At 38.0% G+C, this 21933-nt stretch overlaps 2 protein-coding genes and 1 pseudogene across 3 annotated transcripts in view; 1 reads left to right on the plus strand and 2 right to left on the minus strand.

Annotated features, from left to right (window-relative positions):
- Positions 1–5528, plus strand: part of MRPL47 (mitochondrial ribosomal protein L47) — a 17579-nt gene extending 12051 nt beyond the window's left edge. The window contains exons 6-7 of the mRNA XM_032298515.1: positions 1255–1350; positions 4869–5528. Of these exons, the coding sequence (XP_032154406.1) occupies positions 1255–1350; positions 4869–4992 (220 nt within the window). The 3' untranslated portion in view covers positions 4993–5528. The remainder of the gene's footprint in view (positions 1–1254; positions 1351–4868) is intronic.
- On the minus strand, positions 16–402 carry LOC116564987 (annotated as a pseudogene).
- ACTL6A (actin like 6A) overlaps positions 5431–21933 on the minus strand; it is a 24696-nt gene continuing 8193 nt past the window's right edge. For both annotated transcript variants that reach the window (XM_032298513.1, XM_032298514.1), the window contains exons 4-14: positions 19701–19801; positions 18683–18780; positions 16890–16984; positions 16498–16604; positions 16312–16401; positions 12311–12372; positions 11997–12111; positions 11772–11852; positions 9692–9787; positions 7153–7239; positions 5431–5906 (exon numbers count right to left, since the gene is read on the minus strand). In XM_032298513.1, the coding sequence (XP_032154404.1) occupies positions 5826–5906; positions 7153–7239; positions 9692–9787; positions 11772–11852; positions 11997–12111; positions 12311–12372; positions 16312–16401; positions 16498–16604; positions 16890–16984; positions 18683–18780; positions 19701–19801 (1013 nt within the window). In that variant the 3' untranslated portion in view covers positions 5431–5825. The remainder of the gene's footprint in view (positions 5907–7152; positions 7240–9691; positions 9788–11771; positions 11853–11996; positions 12112–12310; positions 12373–16311; positions 16402–16497; positions 16605–16889; positions 16985–18682; positions 18781–19700; positions 19802–21933) is intronic.

The following is a 21933-nucleotide window of genomic DNA, read 5'->3' on the forward strand; positions in this document are numbered from 1 at the left end:
AAAAAAAGCTTTTTTTTTTTTTTTTTTTTTTTTTTTTTTTTTTTTTTAACATGAATAATGGAAGCACTGTGGGTTGTACTAACTAATGCCTTCATAACAGATCCAGAGAGGAAACTGTTCAAACTTCTCCAGATAGTGGTGACATTTTTCAGCTTGATTTGGTAACACGATTGTGACCTTCAGACAGCATAAATATGTGTCCATCTCATGTGTAATTTGTTATAGACCCAGCTGGGTTCTTCTCCAATGTCTCCTTTTGGAGTTGTACCTGATTTTATTACCAGTTTTCATCCGAATCCACTGGGGAATGGGACGATTTTGCTTTTGTTTCTTGGCCAGGAATCGCTTAATCCTTAAAGTCTTGTGAGAAGACATGGCGAGAAACAGAGTAAAGCACACGCCACGATGGCGGAGAAAGGAAGAGAGTGTGGTTCTTAATCTTACGTGAATCACAAGACCTTTTGAGAATTTGATGAAAGTTAATTGATAATTTCCCCAGAAGAATGTACGTGTACACATGTCACTTCAGAAGGTGTAAAACCCATGAAGCTAACATCAGGACACACATCTGTCCTCTTTGCCCCTTGAGAACCTGGAACTATTTTTTTTTAAAGTCTCAGGGAATGTCACATGAACCAGTTTCAGTTTGCTCCCATTGCCATCAGGATAAGCCCTACAAATTATGAAATAGTTTTTTTTTTATACCTCCTTGTTGCTCCTGCATCCAAATCCCACACTCTTGTCAGCCTTCGGGAAAGGATTTGATAATTAACAGTCATGCTGAGGCATAAATAACTGAGAAAAGCTGGTGTAAATAAACCTCCTTCTGAAGTGAGGCTGTTCAACCCAAAGGCAAATAACCCCCCCGCAGAAGGAATTTCATTTACCTTTGGGATGAACAACCAAGATGAAGCATCATTAGACTTTTAACGTAGGCAGAATGGGGAAGGCGTTTTGCTTAGAGCCCTTCCCTGTACTCTTGACAGTATGCCACTATGACTCATTTGGTAGGTTCTTTTAATGGAGTTGGTGGTAACAGGGCTGCTTGGAACCAAATTGGAGAGCGTATGCTGTCTATAACCAGTAAGTCCAAAACAGAAAAGAGAGGAATTGCCAAAGCATCTCATTAAGAGCATTTATCTATTTTATTTTCTACTAATTTTTATTTGGACTAACCCATTTGAGGTAAATTAGGAAAGTGAAATTGTATTAAATGTTTTCTTTAAGGCAAGTAACTTTTTGCCTTATTGGCAGGCACAAGTTCAAGCCGTGGCCTATACCTTGGCACCTAAATAAAAGATACAATAGGAAACGATTCTTCGCAATGCCTTATGTGGACCGTTTTCTCAGGTGAGCACAAGTACCCTTAATAATAAAACATGTTATCTTTATACCAGATGACATACGTTAAGCTTTCTTTAAATTTTAATTTCTGTTATTACATAAGAAATTTAAAAAATAGGAAAGTCAGGTAGAAAGAAAAATTGAAGTCATATATAAGCTCACCTTCAGAAAAGCCACTGTTGGCTAAGCACGGTGGCTCACGCCTGTAATCCCAGCACTTTGGGAGGCTGAGGCAGGTAGATCACTTGAGGTCAGGAGAGTTCGAGACCAGCCTGGCCAACGTGGCGAAAACCTGTCTGTACTAAAAGTACAAAAATTAGCCAGCCGTGGTGGTGTGCACCTGTAATCTCAGCCACTTAGGAAGCAGAGGCACGAGAATCGCTTGAACCTGGAAGGCGGAGGTCACAGTGAGCTGAGATTACACCACTGCACTCCGGCCTGGGTGACAGAGTGAGACTCTGTCTCAAAAAAAAAGGAAAAAAAAAAAAAAAGAAATAGCCACTGTTAACATTATAGTACGTATCATTTCAAAAGTTTTATTCCCTTTCTATTTTTCTATCTATATGTATATAGAAAACTTTCTACTGCTATATGAAAATGAAGGCCCAAATAATTCAACTGCATATAATGTGACTTCATGTTACTCCAAGGCTGTTAAAAAGAAAAGGGGCTAGGAAGAGAAGTCTGTTGTATTATATCTAAACTCATGAAAAGATAAAAATAAACTCATGTTATCCTGAAGAATGTTGATCTCCAAATATTTCCTCCAGCACATTTTTCCTTCATGAGGTTGTAACAGGAATGGCCGTGAGAAACAGAGCTCTCGAACACAGAACGGGGAAGGAAGGGGTTTATTATTACGGCCGGGAGCCGGGCGATGATTTATCTAAATCCAGCTCGTCCAACAAAGAAAGGTTTTGCCTTTATATAGGCTTACACTCTAGATATTACACAAGAAAGAATCTTAGGTTTACAGCCTTAGAAATCACGAGTGAAAGGGTTTTGGATTTACAGCTTTAGGAATTACATGTGAAAAGGTTTCTGGGTTTACAGTTTTAGAAATCACATGTGAAAAGGATCTTGTTTAAGTAAAAACAGTGTCTTCCAGAGAGTTTCCCCAATACCAAGCGTGTTATTTACAGGAAGGTGATTAAGGAGGTGCCAGGTGGCCAGCCTTTTCTTCTATTGAAATGCAGTATGGAAGTCAAGGGGGAGGTGATCCCAGATGCCTGGGTCTCCTTCGTCAAGGTTTATCCCGGAGTAGGAAGAACACAGGGCTTCTGTTATGACAGAGGAGTTCAGTGTTCCCATGAACCACTCGCTGATAACCATACAAACTTCAGATTTTTTTTTAAAGAGCTATTTTAAATAGGATGGAGTTTTAAATAGGTTGGAGTTTAATACCCAAAAACTGCAAGTAGAAGGGAAAAGTACAGCAAGCTTATGGTTTCCTGGGCCAAGGGTACTACTCAACTCCCATTGCTGTGGCTCCAGAGAGAGACAGGGCAGAGGAACCAGAGCTCCGGCTAAAGGTGCTAGAAATAGAATTCAAAGCTGGGAAAGCAGCTGGAAAATTAAAGGGGAAATTGTAGCAGCACAATAGTAGCACAAGAACCACAGCTTTTAACGACTCTCTTGAATAATACATTCTACTTTTAGCAAGTTCCTCGAAAACCAATTTTCTCCCCCGAAAGATTTTCATACCAAAACAAACTTGTAAAAACAATTTAAACAGGAATGTAATCTGTCTCTAAACTTGGCTCTAAAGTGTTTAATGTACTTTAGAATCACATTTAAAATTACTCATCTTCCCCACTGAACCAGCTACCCCTGTCCTCACTTTATCTGTAGAATGCCCAGTCTGCGTGGGCACTAAACCATGTCTTCTTCATCACCACTGCTGTGTATGTAATCAGTCCTAGATTTCAATCTTGCTGCTGAACGTCTCCAGGATCTCTTCTTCTCCCACTGCTTTGCCCTGGGGCAGCGTCTTCAGGTTGAACTGCCAAACGTGTTCTTTACTCCAGTCCATTCAAATACTGCCTCCTGGCTCATTTTCCTCAAGCCTTTTTTTTTTTTTTTTAAATCACATCAGTGCTGTTCAGAAACATACAGCAGCTTCTTGTCTACAGGATAAAACTGGAAACTCTTTTCCTCCCGGCATTCCTGCAAGTCTCAGCTACCTACTCTTCGTCAAAGTTGGAACTCTTGCCTTGTTTCCTAAATGTTCCTTGCTCATTTTCCACTTGTGCTTCTCCTGTTGCTACAGCTTTTAAGTCTTTCCTATTCACATTTAAGACCTAGTTAAATGCTAAGCAATGGAAAAAATCTGACTACACTGTTATTTTCTGGGATTGCTCCAAGCCATGTGGTGCTCTTTGATCCGTTTGTCCCTTAGTCACATGGTGAAGTTGTAAATAACTTTAAAAATAATGAGAAATGTCAATCCAGTATCACTTTACAGGTTTTATACATATTCTAATGATTTTGTTTTTGAAAATACCTTTTCTAGCCTCACCATCAGAGAATGTAGCATCATCTTCTGAGTATTCATAAGAATAGCAAAACTTTTTCCTTTCAGATAGTTTCTTACGTTTTGTAAATGGTCAAAATTTAGTTGGAGCAAAGATTGATGAATAGAATGGGTGATCCCATTTTGACTTTGTTTAGTCTTTTTTTCCCCTGTGTATGTGCATTTTTACTTCACCCAGCTGTAATACTTATCTCAAATTTCTGTGACCTTTCCCATAGTACTAGCATATTATCTTTTTCCCAAAAAACTAGTAACTTCAGCAGTACATCTCTTTGTTATATTTATATAAGCTTATTTCTATTCATCAATATCCTCTAAGATAGGAATTTAAATACAGTAGAGGCTTGGTATCCAAGGATTTTTCATTTTCAATTTTTACAACTCCTATGTTGACAGGTCAAGTAAAATTTATGTTGTGATTTGTGCAGCAGATGTGTTGTGTCCTGGGGTACTGATGTGTGGGAACAAACTCATTTAAAGAATAATCTAGCCAGAGCCTAAGAATCATCTCTTAGCAAGGTGTTAGGTTGTCTTTCTGTCGTGTTTTAGAAACCCTGTAATTTTATTGAGCACATTAGATTTTTGACATCCTGAGATATATCCTGAAACTTGTAGGAATTCCCTACTTTCAAATGCTACTCACTGTAGCTTATCATTTCCCCTATAAACAGAGAGAATAACACCTGCTAAAAGATGAAGCTTAGTCATATCAGGATTGAATTTAAGGCCCAGTCAGTTACAGGTTCATAAGATCTGGACATTCATTCTAGTCAGGAAATAGGGAGGGATAGTTGGTATAGGGTTTCAGATGCTCTTGACTTGTGTAGGTTTACAGTGATTACTGTTTAAGTTTAATAATATACAGAACACACCAAATACAGAGACTGGCATGTTTGAGGCTTTGATGTAATTGATTTATGCATATTTTGATAGTATTGAATAACAGGGACATACTTTTGTATAAATTGCTGTTATGCTCTTTTAATTCTAGACTGGAACGTGAGAAACGAGCCCGCATCAAAGCACGGAAGGAAAATTTAGAGAAGAAGAAATCAAAAATTCTTCTAAAGAAGTTTCCACATCTCGCGGAAGCCCAGAAATCAAGTCCTGTCTAGGATGTCTGAACTCTTAAATTTACCATTTTGTTTTTCTTGCATAAGTCTGTGTATAAGAGTAAATAAATATGTTAAGTGGTTTATAAAGAAATTCTGTTTTTAGTCAAGTAAGTGACTTCACTGATTAGTTGTTCTAAGTGTTAATATGGCATGCTAATTAGCTAATTTGGTAGAAGCTAATTTATTTTCTAAAAATCAAGTAAAAAGTTCAGATTAAATTCCCAGTTTATAATTTCTGACATTTAAGCAGGCTTTAATGTCACCTGCATAACTGCCACACCAAAGGCAATACTGTAGTTTCTGAACTTGGGTAACTATTGTTAATAGGATATGAAGAGGATGTGGGTACTGCTGTTAATAAACAGTACTTTGATTCAAAGTAATGATAATACATTTAGTCCTTCAAGTAGTAAGTCACAATGTACAACAGTCCAAAAAATATTTCTGGAATGGCTAATTTTTATTTAATTATGTAAGCCTAAGGTAAAAAGCATAGGCAGTAACTTTTACTAGTCAATAAAAAGCAATCCTACCAATCCACTGGTAATTCATATACTAAACAGAGTTGGAAAGCATTTTACTGAAAGCAAAATATTTAGAGAAAATAGACATTTATACAAAATTATAAAATGCTTGTAATAAGAATAAGTACATTTCAAGGAAAGCACAAACTTAATTTATAGAGCCAGTTAAAGCCTTAAAAAATTTAAGTGGAAATTGAAATATGCAAAAATGTATAAACATTCTACAAAAGATGGTCGTTCTTTTCCTGAGTATACTAAAGCTATGAAACGTAAGGTGACAAAGGAAGGTAGAAGCTTGGGAACTCTTTCTCAAGGGCATTTTCTTTCTACACACTGCTTCCCTCCTTCTTCATATTCTTGTTTGGAAATCCACATCTGCTGAAAGGTACCCTGTAAAATGGAAAGAAATTTATATAATTAATAACGGCTTACTTCTTACTAGAAACGGCTTTTCTTTTTATTTTTTGAGAGAGGGTCTTGCTCTGTCAGCCAGGCCGGAGTCCAATGGCGTGATCGTAGCTCACAACAACCTCTAGCTCCTTGCTTGGTTCAAGGGATCCTCCCACCTCAGCCTGGGACTCCAGGGGCGTGCCACCATGCCTCATTTTTAATTGATGTCGGGATGGGGTCGCACTCTCTTGCCCAGGCTGGTCTTGTACTCCTGGGCACATGCGATCCTCCTGCCTCAGCCTCCCAAAGTGCTGGAATTAGAGGTGTGAGCCACTGCACCAGCCTTTTTTTTTCTTGTAACATCTTATTTGCACAACTCCTAAACTTTGAAGAATTCATTTAAGAATCCTGTCCTCCAAAACAGTACTCAAGTATTCTCTTCTTATTTCTGCCCTCCTCCACAACCATCTAAACACAGCCTTGCCTTTATGGTTAGAAAGAATACTAAGTTCTTCTGTATCTGTTACACTGCACAGGATTTAGAAAAACTGGCAAGGAAGACTAAGGGTTTAGGTATGACGGCTTGATGCCACCCTAAGGCAATAACGGGAACTGTAGGAAGGCTTGACTGAGTACTTAATGACATTGACTTTTGTTGCTCTGAGGTAAAGTGTATTCTCCCCCTTTATATACAGTATATATGTTAAGTATACCATGCACAGATATATGTTACCGTATATAAAGGGAGAAACGCTCTAAGTCCAGGATGCAGAAAAGTACCAGGAGTTTTTCTCCTTAGTCAAGGCAGATGGTAGTCCAAGCAACATCTTAGACCCAGCACCATGACTTCACCATTTGCTCCAACCAATTCCTGTCTTCCTGTATTCACTGGGAGACTGGGAATGACCAGAACTTGAGAAGGAATTATTTAATTTTAAATGCACTCCAGACAAGCCCTGACCAGTGCCAGTGGGGGTGCTATTAGAAAAGGTATGCATACATTAACGTATTTCCATCTCTTTTTGAGAAGGGAAATTGGAATTAGGGTGACAAATGTCCACTATTTAGGCAAAGAGGCATTCTGTTACATCAGAACACATAAAACTGGTTATCCTATTAGGTCCTCCACTCATTTGACAGTTTTAAAATGCAAAGATAAATGAAGCACTGGAATTATTTTTAGTATTTTTACTAAATTTAGTATAATTCAGTAAGAATATTTTTGCAAAGTAGCTCATTCACTAACCAAGGAGGCTAGAATGGAGCCACCAATCCAGGAGCTAAACCTCCGTTCCACCGTTGTATTATTTGCAATCAATTTCAACCGCATACTCTGAAACAGAGAGAAGAATGCACATTATACAATCAAATCTTATGACTCAACTTAGGAAATTCCTTTTTCTTTTTTTTTTTTTTTAAATAGAGACAGGGTCTTGCTCTCCATATTTTCCAGGCTGGTCTTGAACTTTTGCAATTAAGCAATCTGCCCATTTCAGACTCCCAAACTGCTGGGATTACATGCATGAGCCACCGCACCCAGCCAGGAAATTCGATTTTGACAGACTTCTTAATGGTTCCCTGTAGTTCAAACACTGACTAATTTTCAAATAGCTAGGATAACAAGCATAGGTTAGACTAATGTATACATTTTTTTAAAGTACTTCGATTATGGCTTTTAATATGCAATTATGTGATGAGAAAACATACAAACTTTAGAAAAGTGCATACTGAAGTGTAGCATTCACAATTTCTATCCTAAAAGAGCAAACCCATACCTAACACTATACATCTGGTACTGTGCTAAGACTTTATGTATTATTTCATTTCATCTAACCCAAACATAATTATTTATTTTTTTAGAAAAATTTAATCTTTGCATTTTAGTTTGGGATTTTTTTAAGAAAATTTTAATCTACACAAACATAGTCATTATCCCAATCTGCCTCCTGTTCTGTAGTCCTCCCCAACCTTATCTAACTGCTTCCTTTCTCGGCCTTCATACTATCCTAATACCTCCTTAGTTCACCCCAACCCTTCCAAATAAAAACGCAGCCATCAGATTTCAGGTTAATTTTTTATTTATACTACTTTCCTTCCAAATCAGTGCTTCTGTTTTGACTCTCACTTTCTCTTGATAATATGTCATTTTATTGCACAGTACTATCCCCTATGTCACTTTCTTTATCAAGAGCTTTTTTTCTTCCTACCAAGGAATCTGCCTCTGGGGACAGTGCTCAAGTTGCTGACATCTTCAAATTATTCTATAAATGAACACATTCTGTGAGCTTTTCTAAGTGCAGCAGGGGTAGAGTATGGGATATGGGTGGGTAGAAGGGACTGGGGATAGGGTAAACATGGGTTTTTGTAGGTATGAAAGATGGGTAACTATTAAGTAGAATATTTTTCCTGTTCTTTCACTTAATTATGGAAACGTGGCATATGTAAAACATTCTTTTATATGGGAAACCAAGACTATGAAATATACAGATCTATAGATATTGTTAGGCCTATGTAAATGTAACCACTAAGGTTTTTTAAATTTAGTATTTAGTGCAGAACAACCTTACAAAAAAACACTTTTAAGTTTTTGTTGTTGTTTTCTTTTTTTTTTTTTTTTTTCCCTGAGCTAGAGTCTTGGTCTGTCACCCAGGCTGGAGTGCAGTGGCGCCATCTCAGCTCACTGCAACCTCTGCTTCCAGGGTTCAAGCAATTCTCCTGCCTCAGCCTCCCGAGTAGCTGGGACTACAGGCACGTGCCACCACACCCGGCTAATTTTTGTATTATTAGTAGAGACAGGGTTTCACCATGTTGGCCAGGCTGGTTTGACCTTGTAATCCACCCGCCTTGGCCTCCCAAAGTGCTGGGATTACAGGTGTGAGCCACCATGCCCAGCCAATAGAATTTTTAAATTTAAAGTTAAAGGATTACAACTGTCATTCTGTTAGCGAAGTACTATATAAATTATCTTCTGAAACCAAGGTTTTCTATCCTTGTAAAAGTTCTTACAATACACCCACTGATCTTTTTAAAACAAACATACGTGCTCATCAGCCTACTGCAATATTTTACCCTGTGAAGGAAGTATTTTCCCGTATAGATTCAGCATAGCCCCACTGACACCTTGAGGCTGCTGGCCTCAAGAACTACAAGACAATGAATTTCGGTTGTTTTAAGCCACTAACCTGTATCTTGTTATGGCAGCTCTAGGAAACTAATCCATCTTTCTAGCCATACTGCTTTCCCCACTTCTGTACAGACTGAAAGCCAACTACTTTGAATTACTGAAACATACCCATCTTCTCTTAATATTTTTGCAAATGGTTTTATTCCATTTAGATATCCTTTCTTAAATTAGCAATGAGTTGAACTATTCATTCAAACCATAGCTTCCTAATGAGGCTATCCTCTGATACTCGCAGAGTTAAGCAGTGGCTTCTCGGTGTTCCCGATAACACCTGGTTCATGGCATACTGAACTGTTTAGCATGTTACAGTCGTCATTTTCTGCATGTCGAACATGCTAGTAGACAGAGCCCTTGGCGTGCAGGACTAGTGCCTAGTAGACTATAGGCACTTAAATATTAAGTTAATAAATGAGACTCAAATAATTTAAGAGAAACTAACAGATGTCAACTAAGAAAACTTGGTTGTAGGATATTAACTTTAGTAATACTCTACCAGGTACATATATCATCTCTCTATTAAAAAATAAACCCTCATCTATGACATTACACCATCAGTGAGAATATATATGACTGAAGAATACCATTCAAGAACAGGACTTACTGGAGGAGTTTTCTGAGACAGCTCTCTATTCAGCCTGTCAGTGAAACTCTGTATTAGTGTGTTTCCTCCAGCCACTATGACACTGCCATAGAGACCCTAGGATAAAAATAAAAGAAAAATCAATTCGTTCCAAATGTTTCCAAAAGTTTTAAATACAACTACAAATATAACCATGTCCTCTACTACAATTTTCCCTTTCTTTTTTTTTTTTTTTTTGGAAATGTTTTACTATTATATACACTTAATAGCTTAATCCATCGATCCTTCCTTCCTGGCTATACATTCAACTCATATAAGGAGCTTTTAAAACACAAATTCCTAGGGGCAATTAAATACAAATTTCTGGGAAGGGGATCCAGGCAAGATTACTTTTAGAGACAGGGTCTCGCTATATTGCCTACACTGGAATGCAGTGGCTATTCACAGGCACAATCATAACGTACCACAGCCTCAAACTCCTGGCTTCCAACAATCCTGTCTCAGGCTCCCAAGCAGCTGGGACTACACGCCACTGTGCCTGGCAGGCACGCTTTTTAACTCCCAAGATTAGTTTAATGTGCACAAAGTTTTAAGAGCCGCTAACTTAAAAGAATCGTTCTAAAAATGATCATATTTTTTGGCAGATAGCTGCAAATAATAGAAGCGTATTTTATAACAGCTTTATCTTAGAATGCTCATCTGGAAAATTTAATACCAACTGCCAGCCAAAAATTAAAATTACAAATATTTTGAAAAAGAATGCTCATCTGGAAGTTAAGATACTCAAAATTAGACAGATTATTTTATGATTATGATGGACAAAAATAAACTCTGAACATATTCCTGTCCAAAATGATTGCTACCTTTCTCTTTTACAGAGGTATGCATCAGAAGCACATGGGAGCTTTTCCAAAACACACATGCTGAGGCCTCCCCAAATAAAAATAAACTACTACTTATACAAAATATATTTACTTTGAATTTGCATGTATGCTTCAGAAAGTTAAAAGTCAACCTGTTTTAGTGGATAAGTTCCTATTTTTAAAACACATTCCAAATGTCTAAATCATCTAAATTTTGAAGTAGAAAATGGAATAAAAAAGGATCTCATTAGTTAAAAGGAGAAATTTCACTAAAAACAAAGTTACCACTGTTGTAATAAATATACTTCAATTACCTTTCCCCAAAGGTGGGCTTGTATTTGTGCTAAAAAAAATCCCAAACTGACACTCCTATTGGTCCTTGAAACATCATATGCCTGCTAGGTTTCTGGTGAAATAAAGCATGATTTTCACAGCCATTCAAAGCCTTTTCTGAACAATATAGTAGCTATTAGCACTATGCTTTAAGCAAATTAATTTACTCAAAATCCAGGCAGTCTGCGGGCAATAAGCTGAATCAGGTTTAAATAAGATAAGTCTGTCCCCACTTAATGTCATCAATATGTCCTTCGAAACTGACTTTCAGCAAAATGACATGTAACAAAACCAATTTTTTTCCTGAAACAATGTCCTTCAAGAACCTACTATAATCATTTCATTTAAAGTTGCAGTCTCCAAGGACCTATCACTGATAATGAGTGAAGTATATAATATGGAGCTAGTATTTAAAACCTGACAAAGCACAAAAAAATATGAAGATCATCTATTATAAACTTCACGTAAAAGTTACTCACATAATTTAAACCACACCTTCCTGAAAAATAAAAGCAGAAGTTGTGCTATCTGTAAGAAAATCACCAATACATATTTTGGTTTGCCACATTTCAGAAAATCTCTAGCGCGACACTGTCTACAAGAACTTTCTGTGATGATGCAAATGTTCTGTATCTGCGCTGCCTGCTGCAGCAGCCACCAGCCACATGTATAATGAGGCTAAGATAACTGAAGAGATGAATTTTAAGTTTTTATTTAATTTAAATTGCCACATGTAGCGTGTAGCTACCAAACTGGACTCCATAGCTCTAGAGTTTTGATTTTTCCTTTTTCAGTACTTCCTCTTTTTACCTCTACTGTTATAAAACAAACTTCAAAGTCAATGACATTGACAACCTAACAATGACTTGGGGACACTTCAGTCCCCTAAAAGATCTGGCACTTACTGGTCTGATATCAATATCACACATCCCAACACTCGTGGTGACGACGTGACTGACTCCTAACATTGTGTTTCCTGATAACCCCTACAACAAAAGAAAACAAGCAGTCACATGGAAGAACTTCAAACGGTTAAAGCATATCCAAAACATTTAGTCTTACTTTATAATCACAAACACTCCTTACACATACAGGAAAAGCCAGGCTCATTACGAAATAAGCTTTTATACCTTTACATTGGAAGGGTCAAATAATCCTTCCGGAATCTTTAGCCGCTCTGCACCAAAATCGCAATTGTAGCCATTGGGGAATTCATAATGAACAGTTGGCATCTGTGCAGCCACTCTGAAAACGTATTAAACAGTATAACACAAAAGACTAAATTAATTCTCTTCAAAATGATAAACTACTAGGGAATTATCAACTTGTAAAATAATGGGAGTGAGAATATTTTAAGCATTATTCAATTAAGGACTTTCCATGATATTTTTTAAACAAATCCTTTCCTTATTTATAAAGTAACAATTTAAATAAGAAAACATACTGTTCATCATAAGTTGAATCTGACACTTGAAGTACTGAAGCTTGAAAATCCTGGATAACACACTATGAGTAAAAGAAAAAAAGTTTAAAAAACAAGGTTGAGATTTATCTTTGTAATCTACACTTTTATAACATATTTTAAATACTTTTCAGAATAAAACTGGACCATGTTTCTGTATGGGTAAATCATTTTAAGAGTATAAATCTACCTCACAAGGATTCTGAGTATCAAGAAACCCAATTCTAAACATTTGCATTAGAAGCTAAATTACACACATTTAAGTTACAACAGTTATGACACAAACATAAGAGATGAACAACAGGGAACCCCTGCACCACAGTCCTGCATAACAAAATCAACTTCAGAAGACGAGTTTCTCCTTAAAAATAAGCTAGATTAGAAGCAACATATATACATAACTTTTAATGACTGTACAGTGTATAAAAGTTTAATAAAATGCTATGAACTAATATGACCTCTAGAAAAATCTTGTTTAATATCTAGAAAAAATGACTAATCATCCTAATTTTTCCTCATATTAAAAAAAGCTTTATTTTTAGGTGCAAAAACTGTCAGATAGAGCGGGCTGCAGTGGTTCATGCCTGAAATCTCAGCACTTTGAGAGGCCAAGGCAGGAGGATCACTTGAGGCCAGGAGTTCAAGACCAGCCTGGGCAATACAGCGGTGGCTCACACCTGTAATCCCAGCACTTTTGGAGGCCAAGGCGGGCAGATCACGAGGTCAGGAGAACAAGACCATCTTGGCTAACATGGTGAAACCCCATCTCTACTAAATAGTCCTAGCTACTCAGGAGGCTGAGGCAGGAGAATCACTTGAACCCAGGAGGTGGAGGTTGCTGTGAGCCAAGATTGCACTACTGCACTCCAGCCTGGGCAAGAGTGAGACTCTGTCTCAAAAAAATAAAATAAAAATAATATAAAATAAATAAAAAATAAAAATATTAGCTAGACATGGTGGCGTGCACCTATAGTCCTTTAGGAGGCTGAGGCGGGAGGAGCCCAGGTGTTTGAGGCTGCACTGTACTACAAATGCAACACTGCACTCCAGCTTGGGTGACAGAGCGAGACCCTGTCTTTTTTTTTTTTTTCCAGACAGTTTTGCTTGGTCATCCAGGCTTGAATGCAGTTGTGCAATTTCAGCTCAGTGCAACCTCTACATCCCGGGTTCAAGCAACTCTCCTGTGTCAGCCTCCCAAGTAGCTGGGACTACAGGTGCCCGGCACGATACTTGGCTAATTTTTGTATTTTTAGTAGAGACGGAGTTTCACCATTTTGGTCAGGATAGTCTCTACCTCTTGACCTTGGGATCCACCAGCCTCAGCCTCCCAAAGTGCTGTGATTACAGATGTGAGCCACCACATGCGACCAACCCTGTCTTTAAAAAAATATATGTGTATATATGAAATAATTTTTTAAAAACCTGTCAGGTAGATATGATCCTTCTCATAGTAAATAATGACTCATAATTTTACTCTTATTTTCTTTTGCTAGATACACATTAATTTTTATCAACAGAGTAAACAACCTACAGAAGTGGGGAAAGTATTTGCAAACTATGTCTCTAACAAAGGTCTAATATCCAGCTTCTGTAAGGAACTTAAACAAATTTACAAAGAAAAGACAAACCGCCTCATTAAAAAGCAGGCAAAGGACATGAACAGACACTTCAAAAGAAAACATACATTCGGCCAACACCATATGAAAAACAGCTCATTATCATTGATCATCAGAGAAATGAAAATTAAAACCACAATGAGATACCATCCCACACCAGTCAGAATGGCTGTTATTAAAAAGTAAAAAAATACGGCCGAGTATGACGGCTCACACCTGTAATCCCAGCACTTTGGGAGGCCAAGGAGGGTGGATCACGAGGTCAAGAGTTTGAGATCAGCCTGGCCAACATGGTGAAACCTCATCTCTACTAAAAATACAAAAATTAGCCAGGTGTGGCAGCACGTGCCTATAATTCCAACTACTCAGGAGACTGAGGCAGAAGAATCGCTTGAACCCAGGAGGTGGAGGCGGAAGTTGCAGGGAGCCAAGATTGTACCACTGCACTCCAGCCTGGGCGACAGAGCAAGACTGTCTTGAAAAAAAAAAAAAAACAATAATAATAAAATTAAAATAACATATGCTGCTGACAAGGTTGCAGAGAAAAGGAAACATTTATTCACTTTTGGTGGGAATGCAAATTAGTTCAAACATTGTTGAAAGTAGTGTGGCAATTCCTCAAAAAGCTAAAAACAGAATGACCATTTGGGGTTTTTTTTGAGATGAGGGTCTCACTCTGTTGCCCAGGCTAGTGTGCACTGGCGCAATCACGGCACACTGTAGCCTTGACCTCCCTGGGGTCAGGTGATTCTCCCACCTCAGTCTCCCAAGCAGCTGGGACTAAAGGTGCACGCCCCCACACTTAACTGATTTTTATTTTTTTGTTGTTTTGAGAAGGAATCTCACTCTGTCACCCAGGCTGGAGTGCAGCGGCACAGTGTCGGCTCACTGCAACCTCCGCCTCCCAGGTTCGAGCAATTCTCCTACCTCAGCCTCCTTGAGTAGCTGGGATTACAGGCACCCACCACCATGCCCAGCTGATTTTTTTATATTTTTTAGAACAGACGGGGTTTCACCATGTTGGCCAGGCTGGTTTTGAACTCCTGATCTCAGGTGATCCGCCTGCTTCAGCCACCCAAAGTGCTGGACTACAGGCATGAGCCATTGCACCCAGACCAACTTACGCTATATCTCTATGCTTTTGTAGAGACAGGGTTTTGCCATGTTTCCCAGGCTGGTCTCAAACTCCTGGGCTCAAAGGATCTACCCACCTCAGCCTCTCAAATTACAGGCCTGAGCCACCATGCCTGGCCCAGAACTACCATTTGACCCAGCCATCTCATTACTGGGTATATACCCAAAGGAACATAAATCAGCCTATCATAAAGACACATGTGTGCATATGTTCAAGGCACCACTATTCACAATAGCAAACACACAAAATAAATGCCCATCAGTGGAAGGCTAGATAAAGAAAATGTGGTACATACATATCATGGAATACTATGCAGTGAAAAAAAGAGAATGAGATCATGTCCTTTGAAGGAACATGGATGGAGCTGGAGGCCATTATCCTCAGCAAACTAACACAGGAACAGAAAATCAAACAAATACCACACATTTTCACTTACAACTGGGAGCTAGATGATGATAACGCATGGACACAAAGAAGGGAATATAGACAGTGGGGCCTCCCTGAGAGAGGAGTGAATGGAGCACACAGAATAACTACTGGGTACTAGGCTTCGTACCTGGGGGACAATAATCTGTGTAACAAACCCCCGTGACACAAGTTTATCTATATAACAAACCTGCATGTGTACCCCAATCCTAAAATATGTTTTTTTTTTAAAGAAAAAAAAAAAAGAAATTACGGTGTATCTGTGGTGTCAGGTGGCTTTGCTAACCTCTTCCCCATCAGTAAGCCATATGTTCAGAGATGGGTTTTTAGTAAAGAGAATCTTTCATGGGTTCCTTGTTCTGAACAGAAACACATTTTTCATACGGCTGACTGATGCTGGGAAACAGAACAAGCTGAGACATACTAGTAAGTCTCTACAAAACCTGAAACCATTTTCTCAGCCAAGGATGTTCAGAAGAATAGCATGAAACTAAAATTCCTTCCAGGTCTCACCACAGTAATCCAAGTTAATATGTAGCAATTTGTAGAGATATTTGTTTGGCAAGTATGAAAAGCATGCCTCCCCTAGCAAAGTTCCTTTTTTAGTAAAATGTCATTAAAAATATAGAGCATGACCCTGAGATCATGTTCTATTTAATCTTCTAAATTATTTAGTAATAAAAAATAAAGAGCTTGAAAATATAAAGTATCCATATTTTACTCAACGATGTATAGCCTGTATCTACTTTTTTTTAATACTCATGGAAAAAGTCTGTGACATTTTTGTGGAGAATAAAGTTACTTACATTACACATATAATTATGCCAAGACCTCGTAACCTGCGGCAACTTCTCCTTTCTTTTCCAGTTTGCTGGAGATCCTTCCCGAACAGCTTCCTGAGAGTACCAAGAGATGCTGGGTTAATGGAGTTCATTTCATAGGGGTGGGGACCTGGAGGTAAGTTCTGCAAAGAAAAGTCAGTAATTACTTACTTTTGATGCAATCATATATGGAGGAACCAATTCAATATTCATTTCTTGGAAGAGCTCTCTGCATTGCATAGTAATAAAGTCTCCAGCAAGAGGGGATTTCACAATGCCTATGAGACAGATGAAACAAGGCTAAGACAGCATTAAGTCCAAACTTCCTGTAACAAATTTCCTCTGTGGGTGTGTTTATATGAATAACTTTTTCAGGTAAAATGAACTGAACTATCCTTCAACACATCAGTTTTAAATACGCATTACATACTGAAGATTTTTAACATAAAGATATTATTCAGAAACTGATATGCTTTGATAGTGCTACTCATCACTTTATTTCATTATGTGTGTCCTCATGACATCTAAAATCATCTCAGTGTATCCTGGTTAAACGCATTTACCTTGCTGAAGGACATAGCCATCGTGGACTGGAATTGCAGTGGTATGAGTGGCTCCACTGTCCAAAATTAGCCCAGTAGAACGACCATTAGCAAATCTAGTTTAAAACATTAAGGAAAAGAAAGTATCAAGGCCGCTAAAGTCATGTTTATTGTAAAGGGCAGGCTCTTATACTGTCTCAGAAATTATTTCTTAAACATATACCTTATAGTTAAAAATGTATTACAGTGAATCTAGGGATAAAAATTGTTATCAAATAATTCTGGCTTAAAAACAAATGGCAAGAGGCAGGACTGGAGGTATCAGAAACTCAGGGAAACCTTTGTCCTAGAGACATCTACTACTATAAAGCTGGTCAAAATTAACATAATCATTGAAAGTCTCTGGAGAGTTATCAAAGAGCTCACAACAAATTAAGATGCATTCATTTAACAAATGCACAGAAACTTCGTAAGAACAGTGGGAAGTTATGGCCTTTAAGCTAGGGACTACAACCATTGTCATACAGCACTGAAGGGCCATTTCAGCGGTTTGGCAACCACATGGCAGTTCCTATCTCCTCCAACTCAATGGATGGAAAAGCTATTCCAGGTGAATTCCACAGCTAGTGAATACTGGCAGATCCCATTTCCCACAGCTCTGTACTGCAGAAGGCCTATCCTACCTGCACATACAACTCATGTTTGGGAGTACGGACATTCACTCACTCATCAAATATTTACTGAACGTCTATTAGGTGTCTACTAAGTCTGGTGCTTAATAAGGAGGGAGACCGCTCACCTGGGACCAAAATTCCTTTAATACAGAAGTCACATAAAGGTGCACCAAAATTGTCTTTTCCCTGAAGGTTATTCTGTTTAGTGAAGTAGATGATCAGTAAAGCTGTAAAAAGAAAAGCTCAGGATGCCCTGGGGAAGGTGGGGACATAAAAGAGAAACCTATTCCTGGGATATCCAATTGTAAGCTGGGGAAAGGAATATGGGCAGAGCAGGAGCATGTGGGAAGACCAAGAGGCAAGAAAACACACCGAGGTCAGAGAACTGCAAGTACTTCAGCATAGTCTGAAAGCAAAATAAAGGGAGAAATGTGGAAGATGACTCTGGCTAAAAGCAGACTAGCCCTTGAGAAAGATTATTAGAGGCTGGGCACGGTGGCTCATGCCTGTAATCCCAGCACTTTGGGAGACTGAGGCGAGCAGATCGCTTGAGTCCAGGAGTTCGAGATCAGCCCAGGCAACATGGCAAAACGCCATCTCTACCAAATAAATAAATAAATAAATAAAAATAGATTGTTAGAGCTGCAATGTAAAGAATGGGCAGACAAGAGGATGTGCTTCAGCAATCCTGGAACCAGCTTCCACCGAATGCAGTGGCAGTGGGAGAGAGAGAAGCAAATGGCAGGGAAGAAGAACAGGTAGGACTTGATGGCTAAATGTCATCAAAGGGAATGAATTTACAGCCAATTTCCAATTTTCTGTGACACTGGAAGGGAGGGAGAAAATGGCAATCTTCAGTTCACCTAAGATAAATGATTAGACATTGCCTCCTATCCACATACCCCTTCTTAAAAACAAAAACATCTTAACACTCAGAATTTGAGTGTTATTTTATTTCCCTCATACCTTCTGGTATATCATCAGTTTTAATAAAAAATATTAAAAGATGGATAGCTAAAAAGCAAGAGAGAAGGGAACGAAACAACTTCTGAACAAGCAGTAATTGGCTTATGTCTTCTACTCTCACATTCAGTAGTATCATATATACTTCAAAAGGAAAGGTATTACTTTCAAGGATACGCCGTCAAAACTGCAGTTTTGCAAAGGAAGAATGCAGGGATGTTGTAGTGTTCAAACATTAACTCTGTCAGTTTCTCTCTCTTTGCTCTAGTATTCCACTTGAGAAGAGGGAAAAAAGAAATGCAAGTTATTTATTAAGAATTAAAAAGTTGATTTATCTCCAGATAAAATATAGCACTATATTAACAGATATAAAACATCATAAACAGAATAAAATACCATGGCAAATAATCTTTCACAATATCTCACAAAAATGAAAAGCAAAACCTCTATAATATTTCTTTAGATATAGATTAAATTTACTAAATCAATCAGATAAGAATTAAAATTACTTAATAAAATTGCTTCTATAAATTCTAGAAATTACAGACTTTTCCACATGAGGAAATCAGAATTCTTATAAACATATTATTAAATCTAAAGAGTAAATATGGCAATCCAAATCCTAAGTATGAATTTTAGACCACCAAATTCTCCCATTTATAATTGGTATTCATAAAAGAAACTATAAGTTGGTAACAATACAATACTGATCATTTATGACCATTATGCTTGCTTTCTGGGACCTTTTTGTCTCTGTACCAAATGTGTTTCACAAGAGACTTTGGTCCAAAAATTTCCAGCCTTCGTTCAACATCTCAGTTCTCTCTTGGAGACTTAAATAAAACTAGATACACACTGCCCTTGGGGCACAAGAAATGATTCATAAATCAAAATGAGACGCAGTTCAAGGAAATAAAATGTTAAACAAATAATTGGAAATACAGAAATAACCACAAAATCCATTAGGGTGTTTTGTTGTTCCCTGGATATTTTATTTATTGGAACAGTAAAATAAGAGTTATATAATAGTATTAAAAATTAATCCCTTTTTCCTAATTTTCAAATTCAAAATATGAATTTCTATGCCTCTTTAAAGAAAAAGAAATAGTCATCAATTGAGTTAAAAACTAAAGGAAAAAAAGAAAAAAAAAAAAAAAAAACTAGAGAAATGTGAAAAAGAAAGTCTTTATCTCACCGGTGCCTCTGACATGAGAACAGGATGGAGGCTGGCTTCTGATTTGACATGCATTTTGTAGGTATGATCCAAAATGGCCTGGAAACTATCCCAGTCTTCGACTAGAAGATAAAATTAGTAACTTAGAAACAACGCATAGTTGAAGACGAATACAGCATCTTTTGAGATACTGTTTCTCTGACTTGACAATTAATACTTCAGTATACAGAACCTACTGATTTTACAGATCAACTTCCTAACACAGTACCTTATATAGAGTACCTTTGTTTTCTTTTTGGTCCCTCCAGCCCCCAGATCTGTCCCAAATGTAATTAATCTAACAGGCCTAAAATACCCAATAAATGTTATTCAATTCAATAAGTACTTATCAGAGGCCCAGAATGTGATCAGAATGATCACAGGAAGTACAGAAGAACTGTATGGCCCTACTGCTGGGGTTAAAAAAAAGAATGTATGGTCTAGACCCGACACTCAAAAAACTTAAAGTCTATTTGGAAAAAAACAAAAAGACATGTTAAAAATTAGAGAAGAGCATATGTCTTCAATTTGGCTTCCTAAACATTCCACTAGAACTGACACTAACGACCTTCTAATAGGCAAATTCATGGGTACTCCACATTTTTAATCATCTGGCTTCTCTAAATTATGACAGCATTGCCTACACAAGAGTTTACAAACTTTCCTGTCATGGCCCAAAGAAAAAAATGTCATTAATTATATAATATACTTCCACAGGCCCACCTGGATTTTTTTTTTAACTTCTCTCTTTCTCAGTGTAAAGCTTTCAATGTCACGGCAGAAAACACTGAGAATCACTGAAACTTTTTCTTTTCTTATTCTGATTTTTTTCCTACATCCCAATTGTTCCCTTTCCTTCTCCTTCAAGAGGACCTTTTATCCTCTATTAGTCAAAATATACAAGTCTTCCCCAGGAACTCCATCTTCAATCTTCTTCTCATATTCCAATTTTTTTTCAGAGTAATAAAATGCAACTCCATATCTTCAAATCCTTCTTATGACCTTTTATTCACCTACTTGCTGAATTAGCACCTGGATATTCTGAGCACTTTGAACTCAGTGAACCCATGAAAGAGTTAACACTGCAAGCCTGAGAAAGGCCTGCTTGCAAGGCTGACTCTTAGCTGGTGTCTGGAAACATGACTGGCATACAGTTCCCGACGTTCATATAACACTTGTCCCTAAATGGTAAGAGTAGCTTGCTATACCTACACTGTTTGTACAATGTTGGTTCTGAAAACTTGCCTTCCTTCTGAGAATCTAAATTTTGTTACATGCCAGGTAGATGGTACCTACATAACCAGCCCTCTGTAAAATCCTTGCGTACTGAGTCTCAGAGTTCTCCTGGAAGATAACACATGTTGTAATTTGTTGCTGGAGAGATTAAGCACATCCTGTACGACTCCTCTGTGAGGAGACTCTCAGAAGTTTGCATCTGGACTTCATCATCCCATCCCTTTTCCCTTTGTCGATGTTGTTTTGTATCTGAATCTTCAGTACAATAAATCTTAGCAGTGAGTACAACCATATGCTAAGTCCTGTGAGTGAGACTTGTTTGTGAGTAACTGAACCTGAGAGTGATTCTGGGTATGCCTAATAACCTTGCCTTTTTTTTTGAGACAGAGTCTCACTCTGTCATCCAGGCTGGAATGCAGTCACGGGATCCTAGCTTACTGCAATCTCTGCAGCCTGGGTTCAAATGATTCTTGTGCCTCAGACTCTTGAGTAGCTGAGATTACAGGTATGCATCACCACACCTGGCTAATGTTTATATTTTTAGTAGAGATGGGGTTTTGCCATGTTGCCCAGGCTGGTCTTGAACTCCTAGACTCAAGCAATTCACCTGCTGTCTTGGCCTTCCAAAGTGCTGGAATTATACAGGTGTAAGTCACCATGCCCAGCCAACCATGCCTTTTAAAACCATAACACTTGCTCCTTCCTTTTCTATTCCTATCTCAATGCATGGTGCTCTCTGTGTAGAGTTGCCCCAACCAAAAATCTAGGAAACTTTGAGTCCTCTTTTGCTTTTACTCCCTCGATCACTTTGTACCACCGTCTCCTGGTTACCCTGAAAGTCCCTTCAAAATCTCTACCAGTATGATCTAACAGCTTAAACCGTCTTGATTTCTGATCTGGACTCTTACCTCCCTACTGAACTTCCTGTCTCTACCGTCTCCCTTCAATCGAGCCTACATATTACTATTAATCTTTCCTG

The sequence above is a fragment of the Sapajus apella genome, unplaced genomic scaffold, assembly GCF_009761245.1.
Source record: "Sapajus apella isolate SASKATOON/1434 unplaced genomic scaffold, GSC_monkey_1.0 scaffold38, whole genome shotgun sequence".
In the NCBI taxonomy this organism is placed as follows: Eukaryota; Metazoa; Chordata; class Mammalia; order Primates; family Cebidae; genus Sapajus; species Sapajus apella.